At 34.7% G+C, this 11,801-nt stretch overlaps 1 protein-coding gene across 1 annotated transcript; it reads right to left on the reverse strand.

Moving 5' to 3' along the window:
• Nucleotides 1-689: 689 nt before the first annotated feature.
• Nucleotides 690-7,365, reverse strand: LOC105113159 (phospholipase D delta-like). Its single transcript, XM_011009197.1, has 10 exons — nt 6,150-7,365; nt 5,666-5,782; nt 5,229-5,423; nt 4,554-4,859; nt 4,386-4,454; nt 4,153-4,300; nt 3,458-3,606; nt 2,648-2,800; nt 1,606-1,806; nt 690-1,506 (listed from the first exon to the last, which is right to left on the reverse strand). The coding sequence occupies exons 1-10, from the start codon at nt 7,107-7,109 to the stop codon at nt 1,210-1,212; spliced, it is 2,595 nt and encodes an 864-aa protein (XP_011007499.1). The 5' UTR covers nt 7,110-7,365; the 3' UTR covers nt 690-1,209.
• Between the last annotated feature and the right edge of the window lie 4,436 nt (nt 7,366-11,801).

Consider the following 11,801-nt stretch of genomic DNA (forward strand, 5'->3'; position numbering starts at 1 on the left):
ATGCAAACAACTCGACATATCATAAAAACAACCTCCTCCTTTCAACCTCAGGACCAATAATCGACCGTGCAGGCAAGCATAAAAAGGCAAAGAACGCCAACCAAGTGGATGCTAGCAGCACTCCCAAGGATGATCAGTGCAACATGCATTGATGTATATTGATGGTTGTTGAATCCTAAAGCGGAATGGAGACCCACTACTGTCAATCAAAGAGAGGTCATGAGATCCCTTAAGTATTCCCGCCACCAACAACCCTCGTTGATCTAGCATGGTCACACAACAACGACAAAAACCCTAACCTAGCCTCAAGCCGAGTCAATTGATCGAGAGCCCACCACATAGCAGATGCCACCCACCCAGCTATAGTTGAATCACGGGAAGGAACCAACCATGCACATTGTGATTCAACCTCCTCCCAAACAGTTTCACGCACAACTTCGACCCAACCGCATCCGCCAAAGCCACCCAGCATCAAATACCTTTTGTCGCAACTCTCCCCCAACACATGCGAAGGCAAATCCTCAGCGTTTCCAAGTCTGCTTCCACACTAGAATGAACAATAGAACACCGCCCCCCACCCCCAAATCACCCCCTTTCTGAAATGTAATTGTAATTATAATTGTAATCATACCCCTTTTTTTTTCCTAATGAAATGTAATTGTAATTATAACTGTAATCATCATGAATGTATACATATATATATATTAACTAGAGCAAGGATTATAATATCTGTCCTTGTAGAAACTCATATGTACAGTCCACATACAGTCTTGAACCTTTGTCAAACCACCATCACAGAAGTACATCACCAGATAATCATTGGAGGCTTTGAGCAAAACCCACTGGTTGCTCCTAGCTTGATCGGTAAACAGTGAGAGCTTGGTCAGTCGGAAAAGAGGTGAGCGTAGAAATGTGATTAGTCCATTGTTTAAAAGGTACATGGGAAATCAAGTGTGTAGAACTTGCTATCTGCAGTTTTGTTAAGTTTCTCCAATCTGGGTGCAATTTATAAACCGGGCATGTTAACCACATCTCACCTGGTCACACTATGCACACTGACATGAAATCACAAACTTAGAGCTTCCCCAAGGCATGAATTTGAATTAAAAATACAAAACATCAAGCAACACACATCTCCAATTCACCAAATTGAGAAACCCAGAAACATGCTGCACATTTTATTCGTAAGAATATGAGAAGGGAAGGGGATTATGTCGTTAGAGCATCAGGAATTGTGGCAGAATGAGCTCCAAGTACCTTGCCACCAACATCTGGGAAATTCTCTGATCCAGGAAGGGGACCTACCTTCCCATCAGCATCTACCTTCAAAGGATACTTGAGAAGATGTCCTTTCAACAGTTTGAAGTTCGGATCTGTGAATTTCTTCCAGTTTTCCTCAGCAGTGTGATTTACTCTCTTCACACAAAGCAAATTCTCAGGTTCCATGAACAGTTCATCTACCTCACCAAGATGCTCCCGCCATAGTGACATTCTATACCCATAAACCTGCAAAGCACATTTGGTCATGCTGACCACCTCCTAAGCAACAGCTAAAAGCGGCCAGAAATAAAAATCTTGCTACAGCATTAAGAATACCAAACAAACCTGTCCACGTGGATGTTTCTTCTTTGTACCCCATGTATGATGGGGTTGATATGAACCCATAGCTATCTCAGTGTCTTTAGATCCAGCCATGGATCTCTGGTTAATATTTGCAGATCCCACTATCACATACTCATCATCCACTATCATTCCCTTTGCATGGACATAAATCATGAACCGCTGAGATTTAAATGCCTCGGAGATCTGAATGAAATGTTATAATCATGAACATAATTAGGAGTTCAGTGTAGAAAAAAAAAACATCAACCATCACACTTCAAAGACAGCCAACACTACTGCTGCAAGATTGAAAGCAGCGTTAAATATCTACCATAAAGCATTTAAAGAAGCAAGGAACCAAAATGAATCTCATGAGGTCAATTTTTAAGGGTATATTAGTAGAGGACAATTTTTATTTTTTTTTGTGAAATAAAGTTAACAGTGCCTTGGAGAAGCAGGTCATGGAAGATTTCTGCCTCGCCATTTTCAGAAACAGAAACAATGGAAATTCTCCTATCATTTAGGCCACAAGAAAATATTAAAAACCAAGATAGATATGAAAGGGAAAATAGCCTTATAAATCTATTTCCAGAAACTTAAAATCTCAGCAGTCTGTGCAGCCTGGATAATCCAGAATTTGCCAGAGTACGAGGCAGACAGGAGCACAGATACCTATCCACATGCACTTCCAAGCTAAGGAAAAAGTTTATGAGCTATAACGAAATCTCAAAGGGAAAATCATCCATTTTAATAGCTTCATTGTGTGGACATTTTATTATGAATATTAAAATTGGGAAATGGAACTGGCTTTATTTAAACAAAAGTTCAAAGTTTATGGCCATAAATATTAGTTCCTATAAGCAACTATTGGGTTATAGCCAATATAATACTCCGTACACCAATTTATAGGTGTAAACTTGAAGGCAAGTGCAAGGGCGGCTATAACCATAAAAGAAGCCACATGCCAGCCTACCATCTATTTTATCTATACAGAGAAAGAAAACAGGTGATACAATTCAAAAACCATGAAAGGATTAATAATTACCAATCCACCATTATCACTTGACAGTTCTTGGGGAATTTCTTCCCGTTTACCAATGCAATAGAAATTGAGGTAGTCTAGAGGATGTGAATCTACAAGATCCATTGATTTAAGTTCCTGCGCAATTTTTTCATACATTGCTTGCATTGTCTGGCTCTGCAAATTATAAACTTTTGAAAGTTAGACAGAAAAAATGCTTTGTATTGTTGCACTATTTCAACAGAAATTCCTTGGCATCTCACAAAAAAATCAAATCCAACTGGCTGACAAAATTGCTAAAAGAAAACAACTCAGAATTCAAGGCAATAACCACCCAATCAATTTGCACTTGTATTAAGAACTTCGTAACAAAGCTGCTTTCAGATGCAGCAAGAAACTGAGTAACAGTTCTTTTTATTATTGTAAATAATAAAAAGGAATGAAATATGAAAATTACTATGTTATGTATTTAAAACCATGGTCATGTCAATGTGAAGGATAATAACAGTATAGGCAGCAGTACAGCCATTCTCAGCTGCAAGTCCCTTTACATGTTATCATGAACAATTGCCAATTGAAGGTATAGAAATGGAACCGAAAATTAAATACTTAGTGTTTAAAGACAGCAACTAGATACTTATTCTGGCTCCAAGATTGTTTAAGGTGCATCTATCTCCATTTCATTGAGGCAAGGTGTTAAGAGGTGCACAAGGACTGGCATGATTCAGGAATAATAAAAATGTTAGTGGCTTCCAAATACACTGCCCATTTCATTCTTGATGTTTTTACAAATGAATTGAGCTTTCAAGTCATCATAGTTAATTAATACACTACCTGCCAAAAGAGAATTTCTTGCACGGTGTTAGTCTTGGGATCACCCTCCGGCCACAATGGTATGACAACATATACTGCAAATCTCTCCTTGGCTCTAATTTTACTAGCAATCTTTAACGCCAACTCCATTGGAATTAGATTATCAGCTCCTGTACATCATAAAAATGGAAACAACTTGAGAACAAATGTGTAAAATGAAGGCATGTAGTTATAGCCATGATTGTTGTCTATAGAAATAGCAAAAAGTTACATTCAAAACAGCTTGACAATGACATAAGAAGCGATGGTGAGCAAAACAGCAGTCATGATGACAGTGCCTAATGAAGTTACGAGACATTAACCGTTCCTGAATTTTGGAATTGCAATATTGAATTTGAACTTCAAAAATTATGCATATATAAGTTTTATATCATTTCACAACTTTGATGACTGGTAGAATATAAACAGTTAAGTGGTCAAGGTAAAGAGACCAACATGTCATAGGTAGTGGTAAAAGATATGTTATGAATTTGGGGAGGTCCAAAATTCAAATCTTATCAAGCAAAAGAACCTCTCCCAAGATATATTCCTAAAATGAAAATATCCATGCAAAATTTTGCACATATAGACGCTGCATCACCATGGGTCTCAAAAAAGGAATCATCATACAAACAAAAACAAATGGATATGGTATAATGAAATAAAGAAATCCTGACCTGCATCCTTATATGATGGCCACGCATATGAAGATCCAAGAAAATACTGATTCTCAATATATATGAAATGCTGAGCAGATCTGATGGCTTGTATGTATGCTGTTTGAATGCTTTTATCTACAACCAGATCCTTTGCAACAACTAGGTTCTGGAACACAAAGAGATGAAGTTATGCTAGCTTTAGCTTATATGAAAAGAAATACGGAAAATAAAATGTTCAACTTGCTGTAAACCTGAGCCTGACAATCATCAATAGTTTTGGGAAATCCTTTCAATGATCCTGAGTCAATGGACCTAAAAATCTGCAAAAACAAAATATGTAAAAACATTAGTAAATGAGATAATGATGATAGTAAGGTAGGGTTGTTAACTAAACAAAAGGTTAGAGAAACATGATGAACCTGAACATGCCAGTGGTCAGGGTCTTCTTCGCTGGAAACAAAAACCGTGGGATCATCCCCTGGAACTGTAGTGGTTCCAGCCTTTGTTTTAGAAAGGGGAGGACTTAGTATCCACGAAATCCTTTCTATCTTTATTAATGAATCATCACTCCAGTGAGATGTTCTTTTGAAATGCAGTCCCAATTCTGTCCACTTTGTTGCTTTCCTCCAACGCTGCTCAAAGTTTATGAGAACATCGTATGCAGCAGGCCCATCAATTTTACAATGCAAGTCATGCCAGGGTTGCCTTGGTGCCTTGGTTCCAGCCTTTCATACACAAAAAAGGAGATAAAAGGCAACAGAAGTGAAAAGGGAAAGGATAAAAAAAGAACACCATGACAGTACCAAAAGAATCAGGAATAAGAATATCAAAAGCAAAAATAAACAGGAATTCGGAATGAAAAAGAAAATATCACTTGTAAGTGATGGATTGAGTTCATTGCAACCTAAACATCAAGTCACATTGAAATTATAGGTACATTATATGGATAATAAAAAAGTGATGCATGTTGCCATAATGCCATGGAAAACAAACTGAAACAGCACCATTTGTGCACTGTTGATATGAATAGAAATAGCAGGTACTAAAAGGCAACCGAAACTAAAAACTAGTCGCTTGATTCGTTTATTGCTTACAGTAAATGTTGGATTGTGGAAATCATCCTTGAAGACAGTGTTGAGATCATGAAACAATCGATGCTCCGGGGTATCGTACCGTCCATCACAGAGATCGATGCCTCCTATAAATGCAGTTATCTTCCTGTTATTGCCACATGCTTGCGTGTCCACAATAACGCATTTCTGATGGTGCGTAAAGATTGTTCCAACAGTCTGGAAAAAACATTGCACATCAATATACTGTTCAGAGAAAGTAAAAAATGACCTCCCCAATCAAACAGAGTTTGAGCAACCAAATTCGTTCCACCAACCAAAACTTTCAAAACAATAATTATTTATACGTATAAAGCGATGTGAAATAAGAACCCATATAATGAAAGGATGTGCATTCATAAAACGATCAACACACCTAGCTGCATGTGTTTCTTATAAGACAACAATGATATCAAGCTTGCCTGTTGTTTGAGAAAACTGAGCTTACTGCTGGCATATCGAGGTGCCAACACACATGTGACAGATGAATGCTTGAAAAACCTCCTGGTTTCTTCATCATGTGTTGCCATAACTCCTGCCTGTATCCGAAATAGCCCTTCATGTTATGAAACTATTGCAGATAGCTTTCATTATCAAATATCACTACTCTAAAAGCAATAAAAAAAGAAATATACAATTTACCAATAGAAGTACCGTGTACCCTACCATCACATAACAAATTGGCATTAAATTTTAAAGCTTTCTGACAAAATCTGACCTTCACTTTCCACTAAAAAGAAGTGGCAAAAATCACCTAAATTTAACAATTATCACTTAATTATTTGACCATTGATAGCTAAATTAACTAAACAAAACAAACATTATACATAACAGCAAAAACAACCAAACAAACCCACATAATAATATAACTTAAATAGTACCAATTAAAATAAAATCCTCACTTACAGTTTCAATCCCAAATTTATCATGAGAAGTCCTATCATCCCAAACCAACAACAAAACCCTCACACCTTCCTCACTCTTATACCTCAACAACTCCCCAAGTGTTAAATCCCCACCTCTTGGCAATGGCCTAGTTGGCTCTCTAACCAACTTAATCTTATAAAAAACAGACCAACCAACAATATAAATCATATGATGAGCTTCGGATATTGCATAACAAATATCCTCCCAACACTTCTCTTGCTTATAAACCTTCCCACCATCAATCTCGATCTCAGGCAAGTCATGATCCTTTCCATGAGCATCTTGATACAGTGTCACATGACCACCTTTTCGGACAGGAAAATAAGTACGCCTCACCCCTTTTACTTCAGGATCGCCTCCAAATCCATTCCGGTATAGAGGGTTTTTCTCAAAAGGTATGAATTTCATTTCCAAATAAAGAGCTGTGTCAGGCTTTGGTGGTTTCCCTGATGGAGCAATTATAGGAAACCATCCCTTAATATCCTCCCCCAACGCCACTGTAGATGCAGGTATATTCGCAGTCCCTATCAACTCTGCACCGAACAAATCATTGTCTTTGACGTGAAATTCAATATCTTTGACAGGATGAGCTAATGGGATATTGAACCTTTGCTCCCAAATGGGGCTTGTTGCATTCTTCAACACGCGCGTGCGGGCGAGTGTCACCTGAGGCACTGTCACTGTCACGTATGCATCACTTGTGATTATGCGACGGTGGTGGCGGATTTTCTTGGCGGCATCACTGGGGTGGTGGTGCGGGTGGTCGATGGATTTGGTGGTGCTGGTGGTGCTGGTGGAAGAAGGAGTGCAAACACCGAAGCATTGGCGGATGTTTTTGGAGATAACATCCATGTTTGGCAAAGATCTGGCTTGTACTATGAACAAGTCCAGGTCACCGTGAAGGTAGATGTGCTGCTTGTGACTGGAGTTTTCAGCCATTAATTATTATTTTGATGGGGTTATTCAGAGGTTGTGAAAAAGGGTATAATTGAACATGGAGGATTTTATGTTTTATAGTAAGAGAAGGGCGAAGAAGGAGGAGAGAAGGGAAGGGAAGGGAATTTTGAGGGAGGAAACAACAAATAGTCTTAGCTAGCTTGTAACATGAGAGTTGACACCTCGTGCCTGTTTGGGTGTCTTTTCAGTAATTAATTTTAATTTTAATTTTAATGTCTAGCTTTTTTTGGGTTAAGAACTGAAAAGGTTTAGGATTAAATTTGTACTTGTAATATTTTTAATTTTTGCCTTTGTAGGGTTAGCCTGGCTTTCTCCAATAAAATTTTATTTTCCATGAGATTTCAAGGAGGAGGCATTTTTCTTTTAAATTTGAATCGGGTTGTCGGGGGATAAAGACATGAAGACATGACGAGAGAGAGCGTAATGCCTGAATGGAACAAGAAATATAGCCCGGCCGTCGTCCGTATTAGGGCCTGCCGTGTTGAACAATATTTTTTTTATTAAAATAATACTTTTTTATTAGCAGCATATTCAAAACAATATTATTTTATTAGTCGTTGGCATCTGCACCATGATAACATGAGAGGAGGCCTTTCAGCTTCCTCACTCCGCACAGCGGTGAACAGGGAACAGACTTTTTGGGTGTGTTTTACCATCACCATTACTTCTTTTTTTTTTAATTATAATAATCTCAATTAATTAGATTATCTAAATTAATTTGGATGCTATTTTTCTAAGAAGAAAAATTAAATTTATTGAGCTTGTAATTTTTCAAAAAATAAAAAATAAATGCTTGTGTTAATTTAGATCTACTAACTATAATGTTATTTATAATTAAAAAAGCACAAAGACATATTTGTTTTAACATTTTAAAAGTGTAAATTACTATTGAAAAAATTTAAAAATTTTATTTATTTTAAATTAATATATTCTTAATATTTTAAAATTATTTTAATGTATTGATGTTAAAAATAATTTTATAAAAATAAAAAAATTATTAATATATATTTTATTATTAAAAATTATTTAAAAAGCAATCAAAATAAACTATTCTCAAGGTTCGGGAGTGTCATAAAACGCAGTTCCATCCCGGATTTCCTGATTTGGCCGGCAAATCCCTTTTGCTTCTCACTTCATCATTATTTCTTGGTTTTGAAAGTTACAAGTACATATGTTAGGACACGATGGATGGTATATCAAGATTCGATCACCCAAGGATTTGATTTAACCACGTGAAATGTGATTCAAAGATGAACTGAAAGAAAAAAAATTAAATTGATGATGAATGTTGGTCTACATGTGACGACTGAACCTATGATCCAGTCGAGGAAAAAAAATGTTTAAATACGAAGAAGAAAAAAAGACTACGAATATCTAAAAAACTAGGTTTTTGCTTGGTTGTAGGAAGAAATTAAATTGCTGACGGGGATGATAGATATTGCTACAAAGGAGGTCAAGCTTTTAGAACAAGTAACAGCATGGATATAGAAAGAAAATGAAAAGTGGGAGTGAAGCAGAGGCATAAAATCTTGCGAAGGCCAAGTCATGAAGTGTAATGGAAACACGCCCGTGTGGTATGTACTCCAAAGCTTAGCTTTTCTTTCCTTTCGTCTTTGACATGCCTAACGTCATTTTGTCTCTTTATCGTATGTAAGGGCATGATCCATGCAATTCTTAGCGTTGCTTCTGCCAAACTGTTTTTATCAGGCAGACATGTTGTCCTATGGCCTAAGCACGTGAATAAATAAACGCAATCCGATGTATTTGGGCTGTCTAGGCTGAACCCCTTTCACCCAAATCCAAATGATTAAGCCGGGTCTAACTTTTTCAGGGATGGGTTTATTGGGCTGCTAATCATCTTACCCTGACTCTGTTGAACTAGATCTTGTTCAGCCCCACCTCAATAACTGAGTCAAATTCAACCTAATATATTTAATAATAAAATAATTTAAAAATATTTAAAAAAAAAATTAAATTTTCAAAAATAAATTTAAAAAATACTTATGGGCTCCTCGCGAAATTTCAAATTTTTTAAAAAAAATTTAAAAAATACTTATGGGCTCCTCGCATGTTTTTCCAATAATTTTGTATAATATCAGGTTATAAACTTACATTATAATATACAAATTCGATATAAAAATACTTAGTCTTTGAAACTTCAAAAAAACCAAAAAATTAAAAAAATTATTTTAAAAAATATATATTTTATTTTCATGCATACGATCAAATTCTAAAAATTTTAAAAATAAGTTTTCATGCATATTTTCAAAAAAAGATAAAATCATTTTTTATCATGTTTAAAAATATAAAAATAGATCTCGTAACTAATTTATAATTTTCTATTAGGGTTTGGTAAAAAAAAACTATAACCATTATTTTGTTCTAAACATTAGGAATTAGTTATATATAGAAAATAAATGTGATTCTAAAATTTGGACCTTAAAACAATTAGGTTTTAACTTAATAAGATAGATATTTCATTACAAAGAGAGATTTACATTGAACCATAGATAAGACCAATAGATAGAAACACGAACTAGAAAAATCATCGAACAACAATGTAGCTTAGCTTAGATAGGGTGCACATGGGGTAATGTGTCTTCCCTTGCACAATCAGTACCTTACCTAGACTCTTGTAAATCATAGGTTTTCTAGTAATCATAATATTAGGTGATGACTACTAAACTCATAATTGTAATTTTATGATTATCCTCAAACCTTTTTTTCAACATAACAAGAGGCAGACCCGGTATTCTTGATGTCGTGCCATGTCACGACAAGATGACAACTCCATTAGGGAACGCTTTTTTTTTTGTTGGATTAAGCTTTACTTGTTTAATTATTTACCTATTGTTTTGGTCTGTTTAATTTTAGCATATTTAACATGTATTTTTATATATTGCTTATGCATAAATACGTCAAGCATGGATTAATGCCTTCATGAATTTTAATGTTTGCGACTAATAGGTTAAGTGAGGAGTAACTATTTGTCTTATGACTTTCAGTCAACATTTAGACTCGTAAAACATTTAATTATGAGCTGAGCATTTACTTGGTGATAATAGTCACATTATACTCCAATCATTTCTTGTAAATCATTAAACTACCTTCATAAAATGTGGTCACTAGGTATATCATAAACCCTTTTAAGAATACATAAAAAGCTTACCCCTCATGTAATGGCCTAAAAACTTCCTTTAAGTTATGGATTCTCTAATAATTCATTTTGCATCAAGGCAGACCTGATCAATAATCCTAAACTCAGCAAAATTTTCTAAGCTAAGACTATAATTTTTTTTTTAATATAGGTAAGAATTTAAAATGGTGTAATTAGTTAAGGGAATTGCCTAAAGGCTAAGGTCAAAACTACCACATATAAAAATTATTTTTAATTAAAAAAAGCTCATATCCATCCTTTTGTTTTGAACTCTCCACTTGGAAAAGATCCTTTCAAATTAATCAAATTGCAAATTTTTGCCTATATTCAATAAAGATGTCGTGGATTAGTAAAATTAACCCAAAGATGGCTAAAGAAATTACTTGGTATTTCTCTTCTCCTAACTTTCCCTCCTTTTTTTATTTGTCTTCAGCTTATTTTCAATCAACTTCCACATAAATCCTCTATTCGACGTCTTAAACTGATCAACTTGGTCTAGATACAATGATCTTATGATCTCAAGAGCTATGTTCTTGATTATTTGTCAGAATAATATTTTGTGAGGGTCATTTGGGAAGTTTAAAATCTGGGCATGCTTTTTAATGATAGGGGTCAAGTTAACATCTCCAAAGGTGAAACATTAATAACTCGAATTTCATAAATGTATTAAGGTCTTGACTACTACAATTTGAACTAAGATCTTTATTAAGTGGGCAATTCTCCTATACTTTTTTATGAAAAAAAGTTTCATCCACATACCCCAAGATTGAAACAAGCTTTTTTATATTGTCTATAGAGAATCGTATTTTGTTCATTGACATAAAAAAAAAATAGATTGATGTCTTCTCCCAAGTGCAAAAGTGTTAAAGTAATAAATAACCCAGCAAGATCGGGGTCGAACCATATGAAGATTGATTGTATAAATTATAAACAAAAATAATACAACAACAATAGTAATAGTAATAATAGTATTAATAATAATAATAGTAATAATAATAATAGTAATAATAATAATAGTAATAATAATAATAGTAATAATAATAATAGTAATAATAATAATAGTAATAATAATAATAGTAATAATAATAATAGTAATAATAATAATAGTAATAATAATGAAGAAGAAGAAGAAGAAGTTTGATGAGAACTTTGAGATGAAATATCAATGTAAGGATTAGATAATAATAACAACAAATGTCAAAGTTAGAGGATCTACTAATGGTATTTCAAACAAGTATAGTATAAACTCTTGTTACTCAAATGGAAATCACACACAAAGGAGGTTCCAATCAGATTATAAATTATTAGTATGATTACATTAGTACGGTGGTCAACTCTTGATTTGATAACAATCCTTATCTTCTCTTGTCTGCCCAAAACATCATTGATAACGTTAGAATTGAAACCACCTGAATACATGAAATTCTAGGAAATTATCTCATATTTCCAAGAAAAGAAATTGAGGTCATTTGGACTTTTAGAACTCCGGATATGGGCTAAACACTAAATAATATTCG

Source organism: Populus euphratica, unplaced genomic scaffold, assembly GCF_000495115.2.
Source record: "Populus euphratica unplaced genomic scaffold, PopEup_1.0 scaffold391.1, whole genome shotgun sequence".
Taxonomy (NCBI): Eukaryota; Viridiplantae; Streptophyta; class Magnoliopsida; order Malpighiales; family Salicaceae; genus Populus; species Populus euphratica.